This window comes from Branchiostoma lanceolatum, chromosome 17 (genome assembly GCF_035083965.1).
Source record: "Branchiostoma lanceolatum isolate klBraLanc5 chromosome 17, klBraLanc5.hap2, whole genome shotgun sequence".
Classification (NCBI taxonomy): Eukaryota; Metazoa; Chordata; class Leptocardii; order Amphioxiformes; family Branchiostomatidae; genus Branchiostoma; species Branchiostoma lanceolatum.
The window spans coordinates 9429744-9447538 of NC_089738.1; the positions used below are offsets into that span (position 1 = coordinate 9429744).

General features: G+C 38.8%; 1 protein-coding gene across 3 annotated transcripts; it reads left to right on the top strand.

Moving 5' to 3' along the window:
- Positions 1-272: 272 nt before the first annotated feature.
- Positions 273-15914, top strand: LOC136422424 (cullin-4A-like). Of its 3 annotated transcripts, XM_066410194.1 has the most exons (22): positions 273-723; positions 1855-2083; positions 3081-3150; positions 3395-3468; positions 4097-4259; positions 5303-5392; positions 5584-5666; positions 6110-6296; positions 6837-7029; positions 7780-7817; positions 8069-8135; positions 8304-8414; positions 8859-8944; positions 9419-9430; positions 9619-9651; positions 10219-10326; positions 10753-10866; positions 11179-11284; positions 11749-11822; positions 12276-12374; positions 12836-12988; positions 13330-15914. In XM_066410194.1, the coding sequence occupies exons 1-22, from the start codon at positions 408-410 to the stop codon at positions 13423-13425; spliced, it is 2502 nt and encodes an 833-aa protein (XP_066266291.1). In that variant the 5' UTR covers positions 273-407; the 3' UTR covers positions 13426-15914. The 3 variants fall into 3 exon arrangements, with proteins under 3 accessions (XP_066266291.1, XP_066266292.1, XP_066266293.1); XM_066410195.1 differs by lacking the exon at positions 9419-9430; XM_066410196.1 differs by lacking the exons at positions 9419-9430; positions 9619-9651 and having other exon boundaries at positions 274-723.
- Positions 15915-17795: the final 1881 nt, after the last annotated feature.

Consider the following 17795-nt stretch of genomic DNA (forward strand, 5'->3'; position numbering starts at 1 on the left):
CAAAATTATAGGGTTAAAGAATTGTTTCTCATGGCTGTCAACTTGTTTTCTCATATTAAAAGTACCAGGGAGAAAAGCATCTCGAGCCCTGTATCGAATCTTATACTTCAGAAGAGTGTGCTTGAATCTTCTTGCGTCTATTCCTACATTGACACTTTACACCTGCATATTCAAATGCCTTGTAAAATCGCGTATAAACTTCACGCATCTGCTTGGTTGGGTTGTCGCCAGGTCTTTGCCGCAGTGCTTACCCACAATGCCGCAGTGCTATCCCAGCAGCCTCTGCGCGCGGCAGCCATCTTGGAATCTGCCTGCAACAAAGAGTCAGGCCAGAAATCTTTAAAATTCGACATTTTCCCTTGTTCCCCTCAAAACTGGGCCGCTAGACGGTCTAATCGTGTGGTTATATGCCTTTTTCAAATGCGACGAGGAAGAAGGCATCCCACGACCAGCAGGACACGGAAAGGAGCCAGAGAAAACGGCGAGTTTCGGGAGAGAACCGTCAAGGTTTGGCCGGCTTGAAGAGACATAAGCAGGAAGACACTGATTTTTGTCACACCGATCCTACGCATCATTCTAGCTCACAGATGGACGAATCGGTCAACAGTCGCAAGCCGAACTTCTCTGCTCTGGTCGGCAGTAACGGCCTGACGAACAGAGCTTCTTCCCTGGCGAACAGCAAGCCTGGCACGGCCAAGAAACTGGTGATCAAAAATTTCAAAGGTAGGTCCAAGTTATGTAATAATACGTGCGGATTTGTGTCACATGTCACCAAGCCACTAGAGGATGTCATCTCTGTTTCAGGAAAAAAAATGCCTTCACAAGGATTTTGAGTGTTTTGGAGAAAACACAGATATATTCTGGACTTAACTGGCCGCCTGCCTATGCATGTCAACAAGTTGTAAATCTGATGATGCTAGTTGCCCCTGTAAACAGTGTGGAGCATCATGGTGTTATGCTAGATGGATGTAAACAAATGCATGACGAAACAAAGTCGGAACCATGTATTTTTTGTCAGTGCACAGCTCGCATGCCACATACACTTATGTATTACTTTGATGGCATGTGCTCAGTTGGAAAATCCATATATGCATTTGTTTATATCAACTACCATGGCCAGTGTATCATTATCATAATCTACTGGGTTATACATGTACAGTCACTGAAACGTCAAAATGAATAAATCTGTGCAAGTATGCAGCATGTAATGTTCAGTGCAAACCTGGTGTGTTGTGCCATGAGGTTGTTTACATGGTATGCAATACCAACAAACAAACAAGCATGATGCAACTTTGAGTTGCAACCAGTTTTCCAGCATGTGTCATTGTTAAAACAAATTTTGTCTATGTTAATACTAACAATCTAGAAAGCTCAATATTTTTTTCTGCAAATTGCAGGTCAATATTTCTAGCCCTGGAGGTAGAGCTTCCATGCAGGAATGGCCAAAATCACTGCAAAGGAATGCAGAAAGGAAAATATTGACAGATTTTTTTTTTCAATTAAGTTGGAACAACAAATATTGGTCCTTTGAAAATTACTTCAGAGCCACTGAGCCAGTGCCCACTATGCTAGTTGGTTGAACATGGAACTGTCAGACCTATGATTTATAAAGTTGCATTCAATCATGAGAGAATGGCATCGTTTTTAATCATCGCCATGTCCATCCTTGCATGCTTGTCAGAAAGCTGTCATTGTTTTCCACCATTTCTTAATTTTTGTAGATGTCAATACAACCCATATAAAGAAATTCAAATGTTGTTTGTAGATATAGATACAAATACATTTGTACATAAACAATTGATGTGGACACCTTGTTTACAAAGTAAATAAGTTATATTTTTCTCCCATTTTAAGGTAAACCCAAGCTACACGACAACTACAAAGAGGAGACATGGATGAAGTTGAGGGGCGCGGTGGACGCCATCCACAAGAGCACGTCCATCAAGTACAGCCTGGAGGAGCTGTACCAGGCCGTAGAGAACATGTGTTCTCACAAGATGGCCGTCATGTTGTACGACTCCCTCAAGGTCGTGTGCGAAGAGCACATCAAGCACCAGATCACACAGTTCAAGGGCAACCAGGGATATCCTTTGTAACGTTTATAACCTCCGTGTAAAATCGAGGTATTGTTTTTGGTCTTTGTGTCTGTCTGTTTGGGTTTTCAGATGATATTTGTGGTCAGCATAACTCAAGAACCTCTGGATGGATTGTAATGATATTTGGCATATGGGTAGGTCTTGGGAAGACTAAGTTCAATGTCCAGTATGGCCCTCCTGGCGACTTTCCGTGGTACTGCAGCAGAACGTCCGGATATGATATCTTGTGTTCTAGAAAAGCTATGGCTTGTGCTACCTCTGGTAGATAGCTCTTTTTTCTGTTTCCATGTATACATTTTCACACAATAAGAAAACTATACAGAGAAAACAAGGTAACTTATCAAAAACACTTATCAGTGATTGGAATGTGAAAGGGAAAAGGAACTGGATGCAATTGCTACTTGTGTTCCTGGACTGCTACTTGTGTTCCTGTTGCAATTTGCCAAGCAAAAATCTTTGAAACCGAATACTAGATAATGGAGAAAATTTTTATCTCTACATATTTTGGATTTTTGCCTGATAATAAATGATGATGGATTGGACAACATATTAGCCAATGTAATCAACAACATCATGTCAAATGTTGCAAAAATAACTGCAAAGTTCAACTATCTGTACTGCCAAGATTTGTGACTCATTTGACATTAAACAGACTACTTGAAGTCAATGACCTCATAAATACATGTACTGTTGTTAGAAGCAGTTTTTACTTCAAGGTAGCAGAAGTAAGAGTGCCAAAGTAGTTTTTTCAACAAAATTGTTTGATTATCACTTTATGTTAGTTTAAGCACATGTATTCTGTAAAATTTGTGTCAATTCTGTATCATTTGCACGAATTCCTGTAAAATCTGTATACATTTGACATCCTCTTTATTAGCACTTCATAGAATTTGCAAAATAGGAGCAAGTTAGAATTTTCCTACTGTACATTTATGCCAGTGTCAACTTTATACTGTTTGAAGTTGTCCTTGACTTCTGCCCTACTGATGAGCTGGACAGTGTGTTGTTCCTGAGGAAGATTAACAAATGTTGGCAGGATCACTGTAGACAAATGGTGGGTATCCGTTCATCTGTTGTGCACTTCTACGTACCACTAATGTGTTTGTGTGTACATTGTATGTACATGTATGTACAGTTGATTTTTATTCAAAATGTATGAATGACAGATTAGATTTTGTTCCAAACAATCTTTATTGACACAACAAAAATACAGCAACTTTTGTTACATCTAGAATGTAATGAAATTTAACAGCTTTAAATTTACATTTTTGTATGATCACATATTTTTTGTCCTACAGATTATGATCCGTAGCATCTTCCTGTTCCTGGATAGAACCTATGTATTACAGAACTCCATGGTATCATCTCTTTGGTAAGTGTGTTGATTTAATCAGTGTACTAAATTGGAGTTGCACTGGCATTTCTTATCATCACTTCTGCCTTAACGTTATAACCTGTACTGGTCCCGTGTACAGCCAGCATGGCTATAGTTGCCCTTAATTACCTTATATTCTTTATAGACAATTGCGGTGCAGGGCAAAATAGAGTTGTGAATTACTGTGAATTCATTTATTATTGTGTCGGTTTTATTTCGCAGTAGGATGTTTTGGCAGCGGCCACTGTTGGAACAATTCTGTAGTAGAGAAGTCATACAAGGGAAACGTATTAGCGATGACATGAAATCACAGTGAAGAGGTGACAGCAAAAAACATAAAGATAAAAGCTACCGCAAAAGTTTCAAGATTTACAGTACAGTGCAAGTTACATGTACAATTACCTTCGGCAGAAGGTTATATTTTTGGTTTGGCTATGGTGGGGTGTAGACAGCATAACTCAAGATGTCATTGATGAATGTTAATGATTTTTGGTGAGTGGGTAGGTATCAAGGGGACGGAGGTTAAGTTCAAGAATGGGCCTCCTGGAGGCTTCCTACAGTACTGCAGTGGATCTTGCTCTGACTCATTTGCCTTCTAATTTCCTTTCCTGTGTACTTTCTCCAGGGACATGGGTCTGGACCTGTTCCGTCAGCACATCATCATCGACACGTCCGTACAGACCAAGACGGTGGACGGACTCCTGCTTCTCATCGAGAGAGAACGGAACGGGGAGATGGTGGACCGCAGTCTGCTCAAGAGCCTGCTGGGAATGTTGTCAGACCTACAGGTATCAGGGCTCGAAATTCAGTTTTGGGAATAGGTGCACTGGTGCACCCAACCTAAAAAATTGGGTGCACCAAAAAATCTTTGGGTGCACCACATAAAATAGAGTAGAATATAACTATTGTAAGCAAAACCTAATGACACACCTTACTGTTCCTCTTCATGCGCGTTTGGCACGCAATCTCGGCACGCAGTTTTGAAGCTTTCAAAATCGAGATTAACTCAAATTCTAACATCAAAATCTTAAAGAAGTACTACAACAAAGATTTTATTATTTTCTTACACTAAGATGTCAAGAATATGCTGTCTACTAGTGTGCAGTGATACCTTTACACATTAAACCGTACGAAAATATTTGGGTGCACCAGTGCACCCACAGTAAAAAATTAGGTGCACAGCTCCAAAATTGGGTGCACTGGGTGCACATGCACCCAGTATTTCGAGCCCTGGGTATGGAAGCAGCCATTTTCTATGTCTAGTTTGCTACACTACACTATGAGTTGCTTCTTTTGTCTTAAGCTTAGATAACAACATTGCAGTGGCATAATGGTGAGTGTTTGGTCCAGAACCCAGAGGTCCTGGGTTCAAATCCTGGGTCCCCTGACTTGTCCTGTTGGCATTGTGCCCTGATTGGAATGGCACTTAACTCCCTCACTTAGCTAATGTGGTAGAAATGATAACCTAGCCTTGGTTATGGATGTCTCTCAGATAGAGCATCAAACGAAGGTCCCATGTGTGAGGAGAGCCACACCTAGAGCATGTTAAAGAAACACCACACTTATCAAAAACAGCAGGGTTCCTTTCAGGTGTGAGTGGATCAAATAAATCTGCCTGGATATACAGCTTGTATTCTTCAGTACAAACCTGGTGTGTTATGCCTTAAGGCGGTTTACCAGGTATGCAGTCCAAACAAACAAATACATTCAGATCCATGGAATTTAATCCACGGGATCGCTAACTATTTACCAGTATGCCACTTGTAGTACATGGTATCTAGATAAACATGTACATATGTTAATGATTTCTTTACCATTTATCTTGTTTTAGATTTACAAGGAGGCCTTTGAGGTGCGTTTCCTGCAAGAGACAGAGAGATTGTACGCAGCCGAGGGACAGAGACTGATGCAGGAGAGAGAGGTCTGTACAAGTTATTTGCATCATTCAATCTATAGTACTAGTAAAATGTTAAATGTTTTATGATCATAGTACATGTATTTAGAATGCTCCACAAATGTTGATGCATATATTTTTTGTGACGGAACAAAATTCAGCTTTTCCTCAAATGTGTCATGAGAATATCAAAAAGCTTGCCTGTTGTTTATTCCCAGATTGCAGAGTATCTTCACCATGTGGATAAGAGACTAGAAGAGGAGCAGGACAGACTCATGTTTTACATGGACCAGAGCACACAGTCAGTACTGATTTACACAGCTTCAGCATTTACTATCATCATACCTAATGGCCATTGTATTGTTTGCTGGCAGAATACTTATTTTTCCTTCCCTTTTATGGTCTTGTCACGGTGTCGGGTATACATGAGGCCGTGCCAATTAACTTCTTGGAGTTTCTCACAAATTTTGAGTAAAATGCAAGTTAAGACAGTATGGAAACAGAGGGCTGACTCAGAGATTAAAATTAAATCTGATCATCTTCACTTCTTGAAAAATTGTGTGCCAAGGCACAGGCTTCCTCTTTGGACTCTGTTTTTATATTCCAGCTCAACAATTTTGTTACAAAGTCTGAGAATCAACAAAAATTCAGAAGCTGACCGTCTACTTCTGATAACTATGATGATTCTAATGATAGTAATAATACAGATCAAGTTGGTCAATGATCATGTATTTTCTTTTACAGGAAGCCACTAGTGTCGTGTGTAGAGAAACAACTGTTAGGGGAACATCTGGGTAATATTCTACAGAAGGGTCTGCACCAGCTGCTGGATGAGAACAGAACAGATGACTTGAAGCTGCTGTACAACCTGTTCTCTAGAGTCAAAGCTGGGCTGGAGACTCTGTGTCAGCACTGGGGAGACTACATCAAGGTAAGGACATCAAATTTCATCTCAAAACACTGTAAATACTGTAAATGCATTTAAGCTCGTGTGGTTTTCATTTCGCGCTAAGGGGAAAATTGAGTGTTCGCGTTAGTTTTAAGTTTGCGGCAGTGCTATTGTTACATACTGCTACAGCATTGGACAAAAATGTTTGCGGTTGTTTTAAAATCGCGATGAAACAGTCGCCGCGACAACCGTGAACGTAAAACCACCGCGAACATTTCTGCATTTACAGTACACTCCATACTTGTTTTAAAGCACATTTCTTGGACGTTTTGTAGCAAGATAAGCTGGGTTCTACTGGATGACTGTGCATTCTACTACCACGAAATTAAATCCCTACCCATTAGCCGTTATAACTGCCCTTCGGCGTAACACACAAGCTTTTAGCTGCAAGTTTTTGAATACTAGTATCCTTCTACTCTACTTTACTTTATACTCTATACGATGGTTCTGGAAAAACAAATTTTCGAACACCCTGCGTTCCTATACAATGTTTACTTATGTCCATTGTCCCACGTTCCTCAGTCGTTTGGCTCCACAATAGTCATCAACCCAGAGAAGGACAAGACCATGGTGCAGGAGCTGCTAGACTTCAAGGACAAGGTGGACAACATCCTGCAGAGCTGCTTCTCAAGTAACGAGAAGTTCATCAACACCATGAAGGAGTCCTTCGAGACGTTCATCAACAAGAGACTCAACAAGCCCGCAGAATTGATAGGTAAGGACTAGTGCTGCGTACCGGTACACTGTACCAATACAGTTCAAGGTACAATCAATTAGGTACAGGTCCAAAATACCTAAACCCTGGTGGACCGGTACTGGACCGGTACTAATCAGGTCAAGTCTGACTCAGGGGATGGCCACTTTGACAGATAAAATTACTATGAAATTACAGTGGCAGTGCACTAAAGCCACATCTATACTATACTCCAGCACATAAAACACATTTGAAAGGCCGGAGTCGAATTTTCATCTGTGTTTTCATAAAAATGATACCTAGCACAATTAGATATTATGTTGCTACCAGTTCAAACATGCCTTTGTCCTTATTGAAAATCTAGCGTTTTCTGAACAAGTAGTTTAGGTACGGGTTCAGGTCCGGACCTGTGAATAAACCTGTTCCTGTGCCTAAAATTTGTTAAGGTACACAGCTATAGGTAAGGACCTAGGGTTGATGGTAGATAACTGCCACCTTGAATTAGATCTGTACAGGTATTTCTGATGAAATTACAAACTTTAAATTAGTATCCTGTTTTACAGCAGAATACAGGATTTAAAACAACATCAGATAATAAGCTATTGTTAAATATTGACTGTTGCCTTCGTTTGGTTTGAATGCATTATTGGGTTATTGGTGCCAAAAAGGATGTTTTACAGAAATTTCAGAGGAAAAATTTTCAGCACAGTACTTGCAATTACCGTATAATTCTAACTCTAAGATTTCTAACACTCTCAATCTGTTTTTCAGCAAAATATGTGGATTCCAAGCTGAGAGCAGGAAACAAGGTGAGTCAAGCCTATCTTATTCAGCAATTTGGTTATAGAGTGGTTTAACAGTGTTTGAAAATGGCCATAGATTACTTATATTTGACCCAGGTAAACTAAACCCTTATGATTTTAGTTTTTAAGTTTTTCTCTTTATTTTGAAATAGGGAAAGGACTACCAAGTCTTGGTTTGGATGGTGTTTACCATTGCAAGGCTGATTGCACCATGGAAGTTTTTTTAGATTTGACATATTTTTTCATTGTTTCCACAGGAAGCTACAGAGGAAGAGTTGGAGAGAATGTTAGACAAGATCATGGTCCTCTTTAGATTTATACATGGTGAGTTGTACGTTTTGTCATGTGTCATGAGAAATGGTGATCGATGAATTTGTCATATTTGCACAGGAATTCAGATTAACCTGGCAACATCTACAAAATCCCAGAGACAGTCAAGAAGTTGTTGTGTAAAATTGCATTGTTAGTGACACTAGGCTCTTGTTTCACTAGGTAAGGATGTGTTTGAAGCCTTCTACAAGAAAGACCTGGCCAAGAGGTTGTTGGTGGGAAAGAGTGCATCGGTAGATGCTGAGAAGTCCATGCTGTCCAAACTGAAGCAAGGTACATTATATACCCATGTTTACTCATTATTATCCTAATCATATCATAGATATTTTATGAGAAAAAAGGGCATAACAAAGTTCTTTGTACACAACCAAGTATTGCCCTGAGGAAGGTGACAAGTGGTCCCCGAAACGTCGGTTTAAATAAAACGCTTTGTTGTGTTCAAAAAACTTGTTATCCACCATCTCTACAGCAGGCTATTAGCTGGCATGGTGTCAGAGCGTCTTTTGGATGCCCTACACTAAGAAAACAAAGAAATTAGACACCCTCCTTTTGCATGGTACACCCAGAGGGTGCACTGTTTCCCTGGTAAATGTCATGGTTGCCTGCTCTACAGAACACATAATGTTGTGTCTATGTTTTGCCTTAGGCTTTTTTGCAGGAAAGATTTTGATATATGTAAAAAGTTTTGAGTCTCATTATGCCATGTTAACTCTACAGAGTGTGGCGGTGCCTTCACCAGTAAGTTAGAGGGCATGTTTAAGGACATGGAGCTGTCCAGGGACATCATGGTTCACTTCAAACAGGTGAGCAACTAGAATAAGAAAAATTCTTTCTGTAAGAATTGGAAACTTAAACTTTAAATAATTTTATACAAATCAGGATTTTCAAATTTTCATTTGGCTTAGATAACAGTGAAAAACATAACTGTAGATAGTTTCATCTGGCTAGCAGGTTGTCCAAAAATAAGGTTCTTTTATTATAAGTAACACAACCTGAAACTTAAGAAGTTTGCCTAGCCAATGTTTCTGCAACTTGTCCACTACCTTACTGTCTTTGGGTACACTTTCTAAGTTTGGCATTGCTTTTTTTCCGAAATTAAAATTTGATGAACACATGTCTGATCATTTCTTCTCCAAATTATTTTTTTCAATCTTAACCTTAATCAGTCACTTTGCATACTCTCTACTTCATATTCAACATTGTAGTTAGAGACTCTATCTTGTAACCCAACCTATCACACTCCACTGTTGTTTTACATATCTGACGTCACTTTAAAGTTTTTGCTCTATGTGAGTACATTGGCCCATCCGCCAGGTTTCCATACCTTTCTGATTTCCGCTGAGCTTTCAAAGTTTGTACTTAGTCTATTTCCATTTCTTTCTTTACTCTTTTTTCCTGTGTATGTACATGTATGGTGTTTTCCTCTGTGTGTGTTTCTATATGTGTTGGTCTACCTCTGTCATTCTTCATGGACAAGTATGCTCAACACAAGGCAAAAGGTGTTGACGAGGTAGGTTATACAAAGGATCATAATAGGATTTTTTTAGTGAATTCACATTCTGAGGTTGCATTGTGATATTTGGTGTTTTGAAAAACCTCCACATACAAAGGGATCATTGCAATATTTTTGGCGGTGCCTCAGGGGCGGGTACATTTCTTCTTGGTATTTTTCTAAGACTTTAGGGCACAGTTACATGTAAAACTGCCCTAGAAGATCACTCAGGGCCCCCAATAAAATTTGGTCTATGTGGACAAGTGGTCACTATAGACAGGATTCAAAATGCTGGCGTCATGTCAATGAGAAAAATTATCTTCTAAGGGGCACCAACAAGTGGTCACGTTGGTCGGGTGGTCTTTATGTAGAGGTGGTCACTTGGGTTTGATGAAGTAATGTGTTCCTTATATATAGGACTGAATTGTTAAAATACAAAATTTGTCACAGTGATAGCACTGTTTTTCTTTTGTCATTTATTTTAAAAAAATTGTAGAGACTGGAATTTCATTTGGAGAATATCTTCTACAGAAAACAATAATGTTGTGACCGCATGATTTACATAAAGTTGTACTTGTTTTCCAGCACATCCAGCATCAGAAGGACTCCATAAGCATAGACCTGACAGTGAACATCCTGACTATGGGATACTGGCCCACATACATACCCATGGAGGTACACCTCCCACCTGAGGTAAGGGACACTCAGAAGGAAGACTACACGTTAGCCTTGTGTGACTTACATGTTAAAGGGGTACTCAACAGCAGAAGCAGATGTCATTTTCTTAAAGACCACATTTTTATGAACACAAAACCAATCAAATTTTGTAAAATTCCATCACTGATAAAAAAAGTAATGAACCATTTATAACCCAGTTACAAAACAGTAACCCCCATACAGACCCCTATATGATGGGATTGATGGGTTCCAATGGGATAAATGCTGAAGATGCAGGTCATATTTTGCTGCTCAAGGTCCACTGGTAGCTAGTCCTCAATGTGAAATGTAGTTTTCATGTCAAGAACTATGCAACCGTCTCTAGTGACATATAATGTTAGAACAGGTAAACATAATGCACTATGTACATGTAATGATTGTTTTGTTTGGTTGTTTGTTTAGATGGTGAGGTACCAGGAGATCTTTAAGTCGTTCTACCTGGCCAAACACAGCGGTCGGAAGTTACAGTGGCAGCCGACCCTTGGGCACTGCGTACTCAGGGCTGACTTCAGAGCGGTGGGTGTCCACATTCAATGTAACTTATGACTTAGCAACCTGATATTAACAGTCTCATAATATTGTAAAGTTTATGTATACAGTACTTGTAAGTTGTAGTTGTTTGCTCTGTATTAAAAATCCATTGCCCATATTTGCATAGATGCAACTTTCTATTGAGCCAAAAATGGAAGAAAATACAACTGTAAATGCATCTAAGTTCGCAGTGATTTAATGTCGCAGTGGGGGGAAAATGGATTGGGTCGTACCCCGAGGTTTGGGCTGAACTACGATCCAGTAAATGTGATTTTCTACTTGTTTTTTTCCCATCAGGGTAAGAAAGAGCTGCAGGTGTCACTGTTCCAGTCCCTGGTGCTCATCATGTTCAATGATGGAGACGACTTCACTACCGAGTACATCAAACAGTACACAGGCATCGGTCAGTCATACATGTAACTTTACTTCTAATCTGGAAATCTAATCAGATAACTTCTAATCTGAAAATCTAATGAGAATAGTAGGACAAATAAGAAGATAACATTCTTGTGACACCTGTTTTGTTTCTCTTAACCAGTAAACAACTTTTAGGCATAACACTCCATTTTTGTAAAGGAAGACATTAGTACAACCTGTGTAAGACCAGGCTATCAGGTTTGATCCACTCACACTGGAAAGGATACCTACTCTTTTAGATAAGTGTAGTAGAATCTTAGACATACTCGTAGCATAACTCTCCTCTGCTTTACGTTCCATTCTAGAGGACATCCCTACCAGAAGCTAAGTACTCATTTTCACCAGAGGAAATAGGTATAACATTGGAGCTTGGTAAGGTTTGGAACCCAAAACCTTGAGAATCTAAGTCAACATTATTAACTGCCTTGTCACTTTGTCCTGTTTCCACAGAGGATGGGGAGTTGAGGAGAACGTTACAATCATTAGCCTGTGGGAAGGCCAGGGTCATCATCAAAACTCCAAAGGTTGGTTTGAACTTACGAAAATATGTATTTATATCTAATCTAGAACATCTGTAATGATTGTTGATAAGTGGTACCACAAGTTGTAATGTAATGTGTATGTTATATGTACTAGGACTCCAGGAGGAATAGTGAATTTCACTTGTTTGTGCTTCACTTAATATACAATAACGCCAAACATGACAAATATTTTAAGTTAACTTGTGTCTAGAATTTCCAGCACTTAAGATCAGTAGAGAATCTGCTTCAGTACCAAGGACAGCCGCCAGGAGGTCCAAAATCGACCAAATATTTTTGGGTTCTGCTGACCAAAATATCTGGAATCACAAACACAGACAGACAAACACACAGAGACACACACACCCAAAACATTACCTCAATTTTTCATGGTGGTAATAAATTTTATAATCAAAGTTGAGATGTATATGTGTTTGTTGTTCTTTTGTTTGTTTACAGGGGAAGGATGTTGAGGATGGCGACCAGTTTCAGTTCAACAACGACTTCAAACACAAACTGTACAGGATCAAGATTAACCAGATCCAGATGAAAGAAACGGTCAGAAACATATGTTTTCTATTGTCATGGAAGCATGTTGTGAAATAAAAGACTGTACATTTCATGAAGTTTTCTGTATGCATGTGTAAAGTGTTAAGTTCGGACACTGTCAAATTTGTTATAGGGGGAAGTTTGTTTAACTTACGGTATTCTCTAAAGTGGATGTTGGAAATGTTTTCTGTAATGAAATATATAGACCAATTCCATAGCCCTTTCTCTGTCAAAATGCAGGAATACAAAATATAAAATATTTGACAGACATGCAGCCACTCTCTCATTGGTCAAACTGCCAATTGCCATTCTTTCATTGGTTGGACTGCTAATTTAATTGTGATGGACAGTCAGGATTGGTCTGTTCAGTTTCATACTTCTGTATCCTAATGCCAGTTGATGATTGATTGATTGATTGATTGATTGATTGATTGATTGATTGAATTCACATGTGTTGTTAACCCCTACAGCAAGAGGAAAATGTGAACACAACAGAGAGAGTGTTCCAGGACAGACAGTACCAGATCGATGCTGCCATTGTCCGCATCATGAAGACCAGAAAGACGCTGACTCACACGCTTCTGGTCTCCGAACTGTACAACCAGCTCAAATTCCCTGTCAAGGTTGGTTTTTCCTTAAAGGTCCATTATGTAAGAAATAGAATACAGAAAGTAGATTTTCCTACCATTTCTTTACCGTCACATAGTCATTTTACAGAGGTGTGAGGTATTCAATTTTTTGTTTATTTTGATTTGTTTAAAAACTTTCATATGGATCTATCCTCTTATTTACCTTTATATGCTGAAGAAGCCGTTTGGCACCAAGTTCTCTATTGGTTACAGAGTTAGGCAGCAGGGAGAAGGTTAACAATTGTCATGTCTTAGAACTCCTACATTGTACATGTCTTGAAGAAGTTTTACATTTTAACATGCTAATGAATTTTGTCTCTCTTGTTCTTATCCAGCCTGCAGATCTGAAGAAGAGAATCGAGAGTCTTATTGATAGAGATTACATGGAGAGGGACAAGGAAAACTCCAACCAGTACCATTATGTAGCATAGTTAGTCTCCGGTACACCAATAGGGTTCCACATATCACACATTTATTCTGCAAAACAGTCTGGGCCACGTATCTGGGATGCCATAGCATGTCTTACATTTTTGTATCATTCTGTGCTTGCGCGGCTTTATTGCATTCATTTTACAATAGGTACAACAGGAAGTTAACAACATTCTTTAGAAAAGTCGTGGATACGTAAAGCAAAATTCAACTGTCTTTTGATGGAAATGGTTGTCATAAGTCCTTGGTTTTGTCCAAGTCTCTCTAAAATTCTAGGACGATAGAATTGTAGGATGAATGTGACGTCACCTTTTATCCAGTAGTTTCCTGGTAGACTGTTTAAAAGGACTTGCTTTTCCAAGATTTTTGACAGAATTAGACACATGTTAGAACCCCCATAAAACGATGGTTTTACTGAATGACAATGATTTTGAGTAGTTGGGGGGAAACATCAAGTTGCTTTTGTATCCAAATCTAATTCAACATAAAGCCTGATCTTTATATTCTTGAGCTTCAAGGTCTTAAAGATCTTAGGAAAATGAACTTTGTCAACACTTAAACCAATTCCAAAACCAATTTATTACAGAAACTGAAACATGTATACAATGTACTTCATGCCACCTTTCCTTGTACAAAAGTGTTTTGCTCTGTCAAAGGCACAAATGGAAATGAAGTTTTGTGTGTAAGACTCAAAATGACAGTGGTCTACGGTTTATTGTTTTTATTCAAGTCTGTGTATATTACATTAATCTCATTAAAAATTACATACATGCCTCATACACAATGGAGAATGCCATGTTTTGAGAAGTATTCAACTTTTGTCTAATAAAATACCAGCCATCAGAAAACGTGTACTTTCCAAGTTTCAATAGAGTCCATGACCTCATACAAAACACAAGAGAAGAATCCCTGTGTCTAATTCTGGTCATAATCTGTACAGCCACACTATTTTATTTCCTTCAGATTCTCGAACTTTTTTGATAAAGAGTAACAATGTAGTAAGAAGTCAACATGAAAACAAAGGGTTGGGAAAAACAACTTACATCTGACTACATGTATATCCACTCCCTGAAACATTGCAGGTACCAACTATCCCCTCAGACTCTGAAAACAGGAACCGACAATTTAAATTGGTGTGGCCCTTGAAAAAGAGTCACGTTCTCATCCCTTACAGACATTTTGTATTCACAAGACTTCATATGACAACATTTTGTCAAACAAACTTACACATTTAGCTCTGAACCTTTTGTACATTAATAAATGCAAAAAATCCAACCTTAATGTCAAATTACAGCTTTGTTGTTGCCTTTTCAGTAGATAAAAGACCTAAGATATGTACATGGAGTACATGTATAATGTAATTGTAGATTTTCTGTACAACATGGCCATAGAAATATCTCAAATCATTTTCCATATGTCACAAACTTGTAGAAAACAGCCATTTTTCACCAGTTGTCTTATGATATGTGCTTTTCTTAGCTATAAGACATGTCTTTTGAAAGATGCTGTAATATTTGATACAATTCTAGGCTTTCTTTCAGTTGATTATTCCTAATGTCACGATGTTGTACATTGCAAAGCAAAGCATTGTTTATAATCACCAATTATTGTTGAATCTCATCCCCAATTGCCCTACTTGTTAAATATCATGTCTTTGTCCCTAGGTTCTGACCGATACCCATTGTTTACCTATCTCACCTTAAGAAAATGAAGGATGCCTGTCCGTAACTGTCATATTTAACGCAACGTTAAGTGAAAATTATCTCTCCAACATACTTGTGTACAGGAAATGATAAGAGGCACTGTATAAAAATGCAAGCTATTATGCGACCTATAAGAAATGTATGTATTTCTTAAAAGAAAATTGTTTTTCTTCAAGTTCTGCCATAAATTTCCCACTGATTTTAGAAGATATTCACTCATTCAGTAAAAAGTTGCTAGCCCCTCTGTACACTAAGATTGTTTAATAACTGGGATATTGTACTGTACTATACCGTCTTGAAATGAAAACATTTCACAAGTCATTTGATGAAGAAAAAAAGGTCTGTTGCTATCCCGAATTGAGCTGTGTACTGAAAGAAATGTGCAGTGGACAAACTGGAATGGATTCTTGAAAACTTACAACAAGGAAATGAATAGATTTTGGGGTACAAGAACTAAAGCATGCAAGGTATAACCTATGCACAACAAGCTGTTATGTACCTAAATGTATGACAGAACCTTCTTTTCTGTACTGGCCCTCCAACAGTCCTATACTTTCTCAACCATGACTAAGGATTACTTGTATAATACTGGTTGATGTTTGCCTTTGTGAAAAATGTAGTATAAAGCACAAAGACAGAAAAAAAACTACTACTAGGTTATCACTGTGTGCTATAGGATTGTTGACTTCTTGTTGGTGGATTCCTTTGTTAAGGAAAGGTACTGTTTTGTTTCATGGTAACCTGTCGAAATGTATGAAATAATAAAGAGTATGTTAAAGATCCCTGAATAGCTTATAGCTTTATCTGGTTGATAGGTCAAAGGTAAGGTAGTTGCATTGCCGTTTTGAGGTTGTAGGGGGAGTGGGTTGTTATATCCACTGTGTCTAGGGTGCGGTAATGGAAGGTGGAGCCCATCCCTCTCCTTACGCTGTATTTAAATTTTTACCTCCCCAACCGAAGTCAGGTACCCATTTTTACACCTGGATGGAGTGAGAAACGTCCTGTCAAGTGCCTTTCCAGGGAAACTGTCATGCCAGGAATTGAACCTGTGACCTTTTCATCCCTTGTTCGCTAGACTAGCCACTTGGCCATTCGACGCCAATCGGTCTCCGGTTAAGTCTAGTAAATTGTTCTTATTACATAACCTCGAGAAATTTTACCTGTCTGACGTTTCGGTAACTACTAAGCTACCTTCCACGGACACTCTACCACTTGCTGCATGCGGAGTCTTTGTGCATGACTGGTGTGGGCAGCTAGTATTAGAGTCCATTCAGGCTCTGAAGAAAGTAGTTGGAGACTTACCCAAAAAACATTTGTAGGCTGTGCCAAGAATGCATTACTTTTAATTGGTTAGTAGCTTTGGCGAGGAGGGATGAACTGGGGCACCTGTGTGATTTAAGTCTACTTGGAGATGTGTTTTCAATCTGAATTACTTGAGATTTCCTACACCCATTCCACACACACACAGACCTTTGGTTGTAAGAAGAAAAAAAGGAATACAGGTGTCAACAAAAAGAACGAGTATAACATTCCCATGATGTAAGAAATTGATAAGGATGCCTAATTGTATGTAATAATGTTCCTCTTATTCTTATCAGAAATGTCACGTATTCTAATCTTGTAATAGGAAAAACTGGAATTACAAATTGCTTAAATTTGAATATATTTCATATCATAATATGCACTTCTGGCTTTAAATATAATAACAACGTATACCAACAGGCCAAAATTCATGAAGATTCATTGTACAGTATCAAGGACATTGATAATGTGCACCTTTAATGACGGACACAATCGATGATCGTTTATTCTTCGAATTCGCTGCGTGTCAAGTGCGTCACCAAGCGGATTAAAAAAGAATGGCACAGCAGTAATATTTCCAATGCGGTTTTTCATTGAATATTCAAGAGCGACCTCTAGCAGCTAAAAAAATAAACGCTCCAGCATTGGAGGTATCGCTTGACGCAATGTTAAGATTTAGCCAATCAGAAAAAAACATTTAAAAAATTGACTGATTATCATCAGAAATCTGTTAGACTTACCCATTGGCCAATCAATACTTGGATACATGCGGGTTACTAGTGTTATATCCCCGCAGACCAAAGATTAGTCTACACCGATAGGTCAGTTTATTTTAGTGGACCAATCAGCATCGACATAACAGTTGACGGCTTACTTGCAGTTCTACTTTATTCCGCTCAATAACAGCGGCGTACTTGTACCGTGGCGAGTTTGTGAAGTGCCTGGAAATGAACGATAAACGTTGTTTCTTAACAAACTGAGAGTCGTATAGTGTTGTAACTTGGCAAACGCGTGGTGCTGTTACATGTGCTTCCAGATCTTTCGGAGGTGTAAAAATGAAGCTAAAGTCGTTCAATTGCAACTCCACATGGGTACCGGTGTTGATCCAAGATGCCACTACCGTACGGTAAATGTGTGTTGCCTGTGATTGTCACGGATATTGCTCCTTCATTTTGGGAATTTTGTTACCTACCATCGTTTTTCAAACGTATTTCGAACCCCGATGTACTTTGTGTCCCATTTCTGATACCATGTTGATTTGGTCTACCCAATGAGGCTCTTGGAACTGCTGAGGAAGTTCACAATGCTGCAGTTACCAGGCTGAAAGATAGAGGGCGCTAAAACATGACCGTGAAAGAATCTGAATT

Coding starts and splice junctions, on each gene's coding strand:
- LOC136422424 (XM_066410194.1), top strand. CDS start 408: ATGCCTTTTTCAAATGCGACGAGGAAGAAGGCATCCCACGACCAGCAG. Junction 3,151..3,394: donor AGGATCACTGTAGACAAATG/GTGGGTATCCGT, acceptor TTTGTCCTACAG/ATTATGATCCGTAGCATCTT. Junction 7,030..7,779: donor CAAGCCCGCAGAATTGATAG/GTAAGGACTAGT, acceptor TCTGTTTTTCAG/CAAAATATGTGGATTCCAAG.